This window comes from Aspergillus sydowii (genome assembly GCF_001890705.1).
Source record: "Aspergillus sydowii CBS 593.65 unplaced genomic scaffold ASPSYscaffold_6, whole genome shotgun sequence".
Taxonomy (NCBI): domain Eukaryota; kingdom Fungi; phylum Ascomycota; class Eurotiomycetes; order Eurotiales; family Aspergillaceae; genus Aspergillus; species Aspergillus sydowii.
Genome location: NW_024467864.1, coordinates 1,057,262 through 1,068,203, shown reverse-complemented (window position 1 = coordinate 1,068,203; position 10,942 = coordinate 1,057,262). Strand labels below are relative to the sequence as shown.

At 50.8% G+C, this 10,942-nt stretch overlaps 3 protein-coding genes across 3 annotated transcripts; 2 read left to right on the top strand and 1 right to left on the bottom strand.

Moving 5' to 3' along the window:
* Window positions 1–3,194: 3,194 nt before the first annotated feature.
* Window positions 3,195–4,177, top strand: ASPSYDRAFT_46207 (uncharacterized protein). The gene is made up of 2 exons (XM_040847172.1): window positions 3,195–3,592; window positions 3,668–4,177. The coding sequence occupies exons 1-2, from the start codon at window positions 3,489–3,491 to the stop codon at window positions 3,930–3,932; spliced, it is 369 nt and encodes a 122-aa protein (XP_040701991.1). The 5' UTR covers window positions 3,195–3,488; the 3' UTR covers window positions 3,933–4,177.
* A 360-nt stretch (window positions 4,178–4,537) lies between these two features.
* Window positions 4,538–8,728, top strand: ASPSYDRAFT_58702 (uncharacterized protein; the record flags this gene model as incomplete). The annotated part of the gene is made up of 11 exons (XM_040849578.1): window positions 4,538–4,837; window positions 4,966–5,714; window positions 5,871–6,033; window positions 6,213–6,962; window positions 7,007–7,040; window positions 7,088–7,199; window positions 7,261–7,281; window positions 7,332–7,690; window positions 7,771–8,068; window positions 8,177–8,567; window positions 8,630–8,728. The coding sequence occupies 11 exons, from the start codon at window positions 4,538–4,540 to the stop codon at window positions 8,726–8,728; spliced, it is 3,276 nt and encodes a 1,091-aa protein (XP_040701990.1).
* Window positions 8,704–10,857, bottom strand: ASPSYDRAFT_46201 (putative monooxygenase). The gene is made up of 6 exons (XM_040847171.1): window positions 9,783–10,857; window positions 9,680–9,735; window positions 9,577–9,625; window positions 9,339–9,528; window positions 9,173–9,279; window positions 8,704–9,117 (listed from the first exon to the last, which is right to left on the bottom strand). Exons 1-6 carry the CDS (start codon window positions 10,607–10,609, stop codon window positions 8,910–8,912), a joined length of 1,437 nt encoding a protein of 478 aa, XP_040701989.1. The 5' UTR covers window positions 10,610–10,857; the 3' UTR covers window positions 8,704–8,909.
* Window positions 10,858–10,942: the final 85 nt, after the last annotated feature.

The window sequence follows — 10,942 nt, the reverse complement described above, 5'->3', positions numbered from 1 at the left end:
GTGAAATTATCGTGCAGCAGTTGAATTCACCGAGGCGTTGCAATGGTTATGTATTGGGTTTATGGTTTTAGGGCTTAGGTTTCTATTATTTTTTCTTTGCTTCTCGATACGTTTATATGGTGTTTCGTTCAATCTTTTTTCTTTTGTCCCTCCCCTTTCTCACTCTCTTCTCACTTGATGCCACTCTCACGTGTTTTAGTTCATTGGTGTTACTATGAATGCAGATAAGCTAGAAATTGGGCATAATTGGTACTGGATTCCCTCCGATAGACCGATTCCTAGTAGGCCGTAGATTGTACTGTTGACTGCCAGGTGCCGACTGCCCAATCCCGATGAGAGGTCTCCCGCTTCATCGAAAGCCCCCTCCAACTTCCCTCACGTATTTCCCGTCTTTCCGATGTCTCCTCTATCCGCTTGTTTTCTTTTTTTCTCCCCATCTTCCCGTCCGACCATCGACCCGACCCCTGGTATGCATGTATGAGGTGTTCGCAGCCGTGCTGAAGCCTGGAAGCCCTCGCGCCTGTCCTCGCCTTGTCAGTGGGCGTCGTGGCAAACACCATCCATCAGAATGGAAAGAGTCAGGGACTGAACGAGAAACACTCATCAGCTGATCGGCAGTTGCCGCCCTAATTTCCCGTTTCCCCTTAGCGACACTTCCTGGCTTTTTTGCCGTGTCGTGTCGCTGGATCCTTGTGTGACCATCTGTGTTCCCTAGGTCTTGTGAACTGCGCTTCGTGCGCAGAGAAGCAGGTGTGTTCTCCAACCGCGTTATATTTCTTGGAAAAGACAAACTGATACATTTTCATCGAAGCAGCTACATGCGGAGCGCACAAGAGCTGAGAGTGGATATCTGTGGGCGAACAATGGCAATGACATGGCAGAACCGGAACCGAACTCGCCCAGGTCCCAACCAGTGCGTGGTTTTTCTGTTTTTTTTTTTTGACGGAGGCCTGCAGATCGCTTACATATTAACTTCCAGACCTGGTTGAGATGCAGCAGTTGCCGTCGAGTCGCATTGGATACATTGGACACCTTCCTCGGTGGGAAGACTGGCCGGTAGAATTTGGCTAAACGGCACTTGCGTTCAGGCTGAAGCTGAGCAAATGGGGCTTTGTACAAAGATGACCCGAGCGTTGCAATAGATGCTTCTGGAGTCTGGACCGTTCACGCTTGCTGCCGTTGTGGACATGTCTCGTTTTCTTTTTGCCGTTGCCTACGTGCCCTACCTATATTTAGGACTCGGCAACCGGGTTCATCACTATGCCACCTATCTCAATCTCCTAGGTGATGCATGGCTCTTCCAACAGGCCTATGCAATGGGGAGCTTCTTGGTGGGTTCGTTTCATATGATGCCGTAGGAAATTGCCTCTCACTTGGCTGATCGATAGTACAACACAACCTCATCGAAGTGATTGGTTGGGATATCAGATTATTGGGTTCCCATGCGAAGAGCGGCAAAAGCTGTTTAATTTCTCCGGGCTCACGTGGATCAATCACTGTACAAAGCTGGCCCGAGGAGTCACCGAGATTCTCTGCGCGACGGATACTTGCAGGAGGCCGCAACCTGGGCCCCAACAGGGGTCAACGGGCTCGACCACAACTCACGAGACCATCATATTGTCTGCGTCCTGCTTTCGTGAATTGGTCTGACCATTCAGCTTGGTTGTGCACGTCTATGGAATTGATTGAACAATGCTGTTAATGACACCGAGACTGCCAAATCCTGATATAGTTCACGTTGGTTTAACGCTTTCCTATATTTGCTTTTTCTGCTTTCCCGCTACCAGTCCACCCAGGCCTCAGAGTTTCTCTCATCGAGATGATGTACTCCGTACTGCCGCTGCAATTGCAGTAGCCTCGATCCTTCAGCACGGATAGTTGTGCTTGTCGTCGGTGTTTTGCGCACTTGTGCATGACGTGGTAGACATAGGATCCCGCCCTAAGCCAATTTGAACTGAGACAAGAACCTTGGATTTGGAAAAAACAGGTTCCTGTTAGACCTGTCCAAAACTTAATCAATTGGGGTGTCACGACGCTCTGACCATACGACCAAAGCCTAACGCTCCGCCGCCGCGCCGAAGTAGGGGAAAAGGAGGGACGGCCAGTGGATGCGCATTCCTACCGAAGGGCCAGTGGATGCTAGAATTTCATAGCATATGGTCATCGCTGACTCAGTTTAAGTGCATAACGATAACTAACTCTTTGAGAATGCTTTCTTATTTGTGTTACCGGATCATCTCAGCCTTTTCTTTGGTCACCACTGCCGAGCGCGCCGCGCTCTCGATTCTCAAACTGGGGCTGAAGATCATACTCTTACGGAGTCTTTCCCGCTGCATATACCCGTCAGTGGAATCAGCGGACTGCCGAAAAGAAGCCTCAAACGTGATGACTCTGCTTAGTGGAGTGCAAGCGATCTCTGATGCCTGCCGATGCTGCTGATTGTTGGCGAGCCGAGTCACACAGCTCGCCGTGGCTGCCATGCTCCGGGTTTATCTTCCGTGATTTACTGCCTTTTTTCGACATTTATCATTATCATCATTATTTATTTGAACTTTCCTTTATTTATTTTTTATTTTTATTTTTTTCACATTTTCTCTCTCGATGAAGGACCTAGAATTTCAGGTCTCCACTTCTGCAGCCCATTCTATCGTTTGATTTATCCTGTCGACTCTTATTTGCTGGTATCCCTGCGCTGTGACTGCTCGATGCTATCATCGATTCATCGAGGGCTCTCGCTTTGCTTTAACGACGTGCAGTGTGATGCGCCTAGTAACACACTAAGAGTACTGGCTAGTTTGCATCCCGGCTCTACGGATATTCGATGACGGATGTCTAGCTGTCCGGCGTGTGGCTACCGACTGCCTGGCCGCTGGCTCGCCTGACACAGATATCCCAGCGGGCCCCGGCCACATTTGGGGCTGATTATGCGGTCATGCCTCATATCCCTGGTATAGGCCGTGCCATCCGACGTTGTGCCATTGGCGCGGCTTACTAGAGGGATTTTCGATTTGACCGAGCGTTCATGGCTGCGGATTCACCCTGGACTGATATTCCGGACCTTCCTCGGCAGTGCCGAGATGGAATTGAGCGGACGGGTCCTTGACTCGAATCCACTTGGATCATGAACCTTGCTGGATGTAGTTCCCACGGCAAGTATCATCCGCAGTAGACGGCGATTACACTGGCTGGAGACAGGGAGCAGCCTGGTTAGCTTGCAGGCAGACCTGACCAACTTACTCTCGCCTGTATTGCCTTGGATCCAGAGTGGGGATGTCTCTTTGGATCGTCTTGCCATGAAATGTTATTAATCGAATCAGCAATCAACAGGTCTTCACTGATTGATAAATCTTAAATAGACCCTAGGGTAGACGGGATTCTCTGGACGATTTGATTCATTCTCTAACTCTCAAACTGCAACTTCACTTCAAGGACTTGACGCTCCAATAATTACATACTATCTACAGTGACCAAGGACCTCTTCAATCAAGATGATTCACCACGCCTCCTCCCTTGAACTTGACCCAACTCACACTTCCTGCATTGGTGGAAAAACAGTCCTTACATGTAGATGCTGTGCTGGGAACGCCCCTAGGTTCGTCCCTTTCCGTCTACATTTCCTATTTTAATCCATACAGACCAAACTCAATGCTAATATAATATTATCTAGAAACTCTGCCAGTATATGCAGCAGCTGTAGGGGCCGTGGAATCACCATGTTTGCCTGCTCACACTGCAACCCAGCTGCAGCCGCCAACCGCCCCAGCGCCTCCACAGCATCCTCGGTGTCTACCCCGGAATCCCTGAGCCGGAGCTCCTCTACGTCTGTCTCCTCGTACAATGACCGGCTGGCCCCTACTTCGGTACAGCGGTTCGGGGACCGGGATCATGGTTCCGCTGGTGGACGGGTAGAGAATAACCCTCGCCGGACATAAGGTGGTTTTACGATTTCATTTTGCTGGGCTTGGGACTTGAATTATGTGATGTGATGTGATGTGGTTGCTTCTTTTCTCTGGCCATATTTGTTGAGTTGGTTTGACCGTTGAATTGGTTCTTTGTCCTGTTATATGGGCTGCTGCTATTTGTTAGTTAGTTAGGGCTATCTCGCTTGAGAATGATTCCCTATAGTTATACATCGTATATAGTTAGTTCGCTTTCATGACAGTCCTTATTGCCTGGTATTTATTATATCTGCGTAGGCTTACAAGTCACGGCAGCATGCTTTGTTGCGACACAGAGAATGGCACTCAGCAGCAAGTTTACAGACCGTCCTTTGCAAAGTCTGTAAATAGTTTTCTTATTGACATGCAGCAATCAATGCCAGCATCATATGATGAACCCGACGTTGGTTCCTCGATGACAGTCGGATATCCCGATCTCCCTCAACCAGGTGGATTATCCGAGTATCGGAGCGTCTGGATACATCTCCACCAGGACCACCACCCAGTCTTTAAATACCACTCGGTCCAGAGCCCCAAGTTTCACTGATTACCTACTGCATACGTGCTGTACTACTAGTAAATATACCCAAACCACCACAATGACCCTCTTCACCACCAAACCTCCAACAACAGGGACCGCCTACGCAATCCCCCAGCTCGAGGGCGAGCGCATCACCATCCCAGGAAGTAAAGGCACATTCCGGATTCTCGCGTCCTCAAAGCAAACCAATGGCCTGATGGCCGTGTTCCAGAGTGGCGCTGTCCTCTCCGACGCCCCCGGGTTCCACTACCACAACCACGCGCACGACGTGTTCCTTGTCACGAAGGGGTTCCTGAAGCTCTGGAACGGCGATAAGTGTCGTCTGATGGGGCCGGGGGATTTTGCTTATGTTCCACCGGTACAGTACTCACTACCGACCCACTCACCCTGTTTACCTACTTGTCCTATTATTTTATACCTCACTCCTACACTAGCCTATCGCCAGAAATAAAGATGTAGAGAAATGCGAGTGCTAATACTGAACAGGGCATAATCCACAACCCCGAGATGCTCGGCCCACACACCGAAATCTTCGGCCTGATTACACCAGGCGACTGGGTCGATTTCTTCCGCTACATATCAGAGCCGTACGAAGGGGTTCTGGTTCCCGAGTCCGATAACCGCGATCTAAAGTCCCTTCTGATCCCCAAGGTCATGGCCGCGAAGGGGAAATTTGACGTTGTGTTCCAGCCCGAGTATGTCCCGCCGGAGCTGGGTGAGTGGGATGAGGATGATGAGAAGCTGCCGAGTGGCGGACCGGCGCCATTCTTCCTCAAGGCGAATACGGGACCGCGCTGGATGCTCGGGGGTGTTCTTTCGAGGCCGTTTGTCACGACGGCGCAGAGTGGGGGTGTTTGTGCGATTTCGAGTATTGAGTCTTCGGATGTATATGGTGCGGGTGCGGATTCTGCGGCGTTATCGCGGTTTATGACATTCCAGAGCGTGGATCATTGCTTGGCGGTACTGGAAGGGACGTTGGTTGTGCAGTTGAAAGAAGGGGCCGCTGTCAAGGAGGAGGTATTCCGCGAGGGTGAGACGGTGGTAATCCCCGCTGGACAGGCGTTTGCGCTGCAGTTCCGTAGTAAGTATGTGCGGGTTTGGTCGTTTACAGATGGGGATGGCATTGAGGCGTTGGTGCAGCGGGCTGGGAGGGAGTTTGAGGGTGTGGTATTGCCGGAGAGAGAGGACGTGCAGGGTGCAGATGAGGAAGTTGTCCGCAGAGCAGCGAGAGAATTGTCTGTTGATGTTGAATAATTCTTATGAATGGAATTGTGCGCTGATTATCATGCGGGGAAGTTGTGCAGACTGCAAGCTGTGGGGTCGCTCGGAATTTCCGGATTGCATCTCCCCTGCAGCTCAACATCTTCACCCCCGGATTCTGGGGATTGCAGAATCCAATCCATCATCTTGTCTTATGTTAATGTAGCGGATGGATCATGCCACGCCCCGAGGAGCCTCCTCGCTCAAAGCGACCTCGCGCTGCCCAGGCCTGCGACAGGTGCAGGTCCAAGAAGTACAAGTGCGATGAGCTGTACCCATGCTCGCATTGCAAGAGTAAGCGGTTGCGCGCTGGTTTTCCGATAAGAGCTAATGGTTGAAGAAAGCCAGTTGAACTGTGTCTATCAAGGAAACTACCGACAGCTGGAGACCAGCCGCTCTGCCAGGTACCACTCCGCTCTGACAATCTCGACCTGTAGGTGGCTAACAGCAGTAGCTATGTCCAGGACTTGGAGAGAAAAATTGAAGACCTCAGCTCCAAGCTCCAGGCAGCTGAATCTAAATTGTCGCCCTGCGAACTGGGGCCTCCACATCTCAACGCAACGCCGAGCTCGATGCCAACCGACAGACCAACGTCAAGACAAGAACCAGAAGAGCCAGTGCCTTACGCCGCCGAAGCAGACGCCGAAGAATCTAGTGACCCCGTCGACGATGAAATCTCCGAACTGAACCACCACACCAACGGTATCGAGTTCCATGGAAGCACCTCATCCGTCGCCTTTCTCGGGCACCTGCAAAAAGCACGAGATCCACAGCCAGAAGCCCAATGGCCCAGTCGCCCACGAGCACAAGAATACTCTATCGTCTCAACGCTGCACAATGCCAGTTTTTCTCCAACCACGAACGCGCCGCAATCGTTGGCTGCAGTGCATGAACACAACTACTACTTCGAGCAGGCGCACGTCTTTATGAGCGGGTACTTTGAGAACATCCACTTCATCCACCCTTTCATCGACAAGGAAGACTTTTACCTGCGCGCGCAGGACCTCTGGATGCGGCGCACCCCTACTCCAGACCCAGGTTTCATTGCGCTCTACCTGAGTGTTCTGTCCTTCGGCGCGCTTCTCCGCGTCTGGGATGAAGCCCAACTGGGTGGGTTGACGCGGTTTGAATGGAGCCGGAAGCTCTTTAGCGAGGCACAGGTGTATCTAAACTACTTGCACTTTCCGAACAATCTAGATGCGGTTCAGTGCTGGTACCTCATGGTATGTCTTTCCACCTATTCCAGTTAACGTGCTGACCCGCGCAGGCCAAGATATGCCAGAACGAGCTCAACCCTAATTGTTCGTCCTACCCACGCATTCACAAGTAACTAGAGCTAATTGTGCAGTGGCATACATGTACCTCGGCCTTGCTGTCCGCACTTCTCTTGCTGCCGGCTTCAACCGCAACGTGCGGCACTTGAACGACCCGCGCTCAGAATGGATTTCCAAAACCTGGTGGTACGTCTTCCTTTAATCAATTTAAACAAGCACACAACTCACGATATGTCTTCCAATATAGGGGCCTCTACTCGCTAGAAATGTAAGCTAACCATCCAATTCAACTTACCACTACTGACCACGCAAAACCAGCGAAATGTCCTTCTCCCTTGGCCGCCCCGATACCCTAGGCCTAGACGACTACCACAACCGTCCCCTACCCCCACGCGACTCCTCGCAATACGCCATCATCCCATGGATGGTGGACTTCGCGCGCATCACGCGCAAGGTCTCCGTGCAGATATACCACCGGCGCCTAACGCTGAAGGAGAAACTGGCTGCTGCGCTGGCTATTGAGGCTGAGCTTGATGCCTGGGTTGCGCAGTTGCCTGGCTGGATTCGGCCAGGATTTATCAGTGCCGGCAATGGTGGTGTTGCTGGAGCAGGGGTTGGGAGAAATGATCTCAAAGATCCGAAGTGGGCGAGGAGGCAGAGGCTTGTTTTGGGTATTCGTATGTTCTATTAACACCTCCCGATATACTACGCTTTATATGCACTTTGGAGGATAAGAACTAACCAAGCTCACTTACAGGATACTATAACGTCAAAACGCTCCTATTCAGGCCCTTCCTACGGCATTCCACAGCTGTTTCTGGAGGACTCACCACAGGCGGCGGCGGCAGGTCCAGGTCCAAATCCAAATCCAAACCAGGACAAAAACCAGAGAAACAGTTTGATACCCCAGACACGAACGCACAGACAGAGACAGACACGACAACAACAACAACTTCCCAGCTCTCCGAAACAATAACCAAGTGCCTCAATGCAGCGCAAGAAACAATATCCGTCATCCATGATATATACCGCGTTCATACATTCTTTCGGTGCTGGTGCGTTTCTTTCTTTCTTTCTTTCTTTTTTCTTTTTTTCCCAATCTTCCTTCCATTCTACTCTACAAATCATCATAGAGAATTCTAATAGAAACGCGACAAAAACAGGTGGTACAACACAACCTACGTAACATTCGCAACATCAACCCTCCTCCTCCCTCTTTCACTATCGCACTCTATGCCGTCAACGCCAATTGCAAACGCAGACGCAGAAAGCATAACCCGCTCCATCGAAAAAGCAATCGAGATCCTCGAGGCAACAGACGAGAGCGTCGTCACGCGGAAATGCGCGGAGATTATCCGGTGTTATCTGCGGGAGTTTCAGGCAAGAGATACTCATACCTGTGGGCGTAGTACTGACTCTGTTGGTGGTTTTAATGGACAAGAGGGGACTGGGACGGCGATGGGGTGGGTTGGTGCTAGTGCTAATGCTGGTGCTGGTGCTGAGCTTGGGGAGGGTTTTGGGTTTGCTGGTGGAGGAGGCGAGTTTGATGTCCCGGTATGTATCGGATCCTTTATCGGGGAAATTATTTAGATAAGGAGGTACTAACAAAGATACAGGACTGGGCATATGGATTCGGATTTCCTGATTACTCGTTTGAAGGGATCGCGAGGTTTTTTGACGACTTGGGCGGGCTGCCGATTTTGGATGATGCTTAGTTAGGGCTACGGTATTGATGCATTTGATTCCTTGTATATATTACTTGACGTTGGGCAATCACGGTTTCATGTTCATGATCATGGTATAATTGGTTACTCTATATGTATATATCTGCATTCAAACTTATTGATACACTTAACGAGCAAGCCGAAACCCCTGAAGCTACATCAAAATCTTATATTAGAGAACAAGCTTCCCAACACCAAATAACAACAACGGCAAATACAGCGGTAGATAAGAAGACAAACCAGCCCACGAACACACCTTCTGGCTAGCTTTGGGAAGCTCCGCGCTGGTCCCAAAAATTCTCGGACTTGCCGCAACGGCATTCTCGACTTCACGTATGGCATCGTAGCCATAGAGCCAGGGTTGAACCTCGGGGCAGGTCCTAGTCCCATTGTTAGCGATAGACATATCTATTTACTGAAGAAAGAACTACATACCAACGACTTGGAAATGCACCCTCTATCTCACTTTTCCCCAGCTGCGAGTAGAAAACGGCGTCTCGCTTCTGTTGTTCTGGTCCATCGGAGAGGTGGAAATCGCGTCGCTGTTACCATGTTAACGTCCTCGCTCTTTTATATAAGGTAGAAGCAAAGAGAGACGGACCTGCTTAAATGTCTCTCGCACAATCGCCTCTCCTCTGCTCTTCCGCAACGACTCATATAAACGTAGGATCTGCGGGAGTTGTGCTTTGCTAGTAAGATGACCGAGAAGTCCGCCTAAGACGGCACCGTCTTCGAGAGACGAATTTGCGCCTTGCGCGAGGTAGGGGAGCATGGGATGGCAAGCATCGCCGCTGTTCTAGTTAGTCCGGAAGGGTAAATATGTTGACCGGGATACCTACACAAAGACGAGAGTGGATGAGGGGTTAATCCAAGTTTCCATTTCAGCATCTAAAGACCAGATCTGTTAGGGCGGCCTGAGTTGGTCTTGAGACAGGGACATACGGTGCATGAGTTTCCACTTGTCGACTTTATCAACATGGGAGAGAAACCGGGTTAGGCTGTTGCTCGTTAGTATATCTTCAAAGAAAGGAAAATGAGAGCATACATAGGATCCCATCCCTTGAATAGACCTCTCATCTCCTCCACCGAACCAGCCCCTTTGGATACCCCAGGTGGCAGATCATCGGGAACCAACAGCACGATGTTAATCATATCACCCCCACGCAGAGAATAAGAGACAGCATGAGCCCCCGGTCCAATCCAGAAATGCACCTGGGGGTTCTGCACAAAAGCAAGAAGCTCAGGGTCCCCTATCTGGTCCACGTGCAAGACAATCCGATACGCAAGATCCCCAGTAGGCAAGGGCTCATCTTTTCGATCGTGGAGACACTCGCGACACCGCGACCAGAGCCCATCCGCCGCAACAACTAGATCAGCCGTATATTTCTTGTCTGACTCGGTGACCACCGTCGCCGTTGCTGCCGCCGTGTCAGACGATCCAGATCCCGAAACTGGATCTGAAACGAGGATCGTTTTCACCCGTTCCGACAGAATAACAGTAACGCCTAACTCCCGCGCCCGGTGATACAATGCCTGCTGCAGATCAACCCGGTGGATATCGAGAAACGGCGCGCTGTACCTTTGCCGAATGTGCTTGGCAAAGATCCCGTCGTGTGCTAGCACATCGCCTGTATACCGATGCACGGTGAGCGTCTTGGGCTCAACGGACTGCCGCCATATCGACTCGCGCAGACCCCAGTGATTGAACAGCCTTGAGGAATTGGGGGTTATTTGGAGACCTGCGCCTATCTCGGCGAGTTCCTGCGCTTGTTCGAGGACTGTAACTGTGTGGCCAGACTGAGCGCAGGAGACGGCCGTTGCGAGGCCCGAGAGGCCGGCGCCGACAATGATGAGATGCAGTGAAGATTGCATTTTTGGTGGATGATGTGCTGACTGGAAACTGGGCAGGTGAGCGGTACGCAGCTTTAAAGTTATAGCTCGGCTGGTTTGGTGATGGTCTGTGGTACGCTCCGGGATTTCCGAGTCGGGTTGTCCAGCTGTATAGAGGCTGAGACAAGGGGCGGAGAATATGCGGGTTTGCGGGTTTGCGGGTTTGCGGGGAAGCGAAACGTTGGAGTTTCCAGAATATGATCACCTGAGCCTTTGACATGGTATCTCTAAGATCGGCCTTCTCGGGCTGTGGTATTTGGTAGGTCATACTGAATTGGTAGATGTATAGAGTAGTTATACTATTACTGCTTACTG

Coding starts and splice junctions, on each gene's coding strand:
- ASPSYDRAFT_46207 (XM_040847172.1), top strand. CDS start 3,489: ATGATTCACCACGCCTCCTCCCTTGAACTTGACCCAACTCACACTTCC. Junction 3,593..3,667: donor TGTGCTGGGAACGCCCCTAG/GTTCGTCCCTTT, acceptor AATATTATCTAG/AAACTCTGCCAGTATATGCA.
- ASPSYDRAFT_46201 (XM_040847171.1), bottom strand. CDS start 10,609: ATGCAATCTTCACTGCATCTCATCATTGTCGGCGCCGGCCTCTCGGGC. Junction 9,626..9,679: donor CAAGTGGAAACTCATGCACC/GTATGTCCCTGT, acceptor TCTGGTCTTTAG/ATGCTGAAATGGAAACTTGG. Junction 9,118..9,172: donor GGTGCATTTCCAAGTCGTTG/GTATGTAGTTCT, acceptor CAATGGGACTAG/GACCTGCCCCGAGGTTCAAC.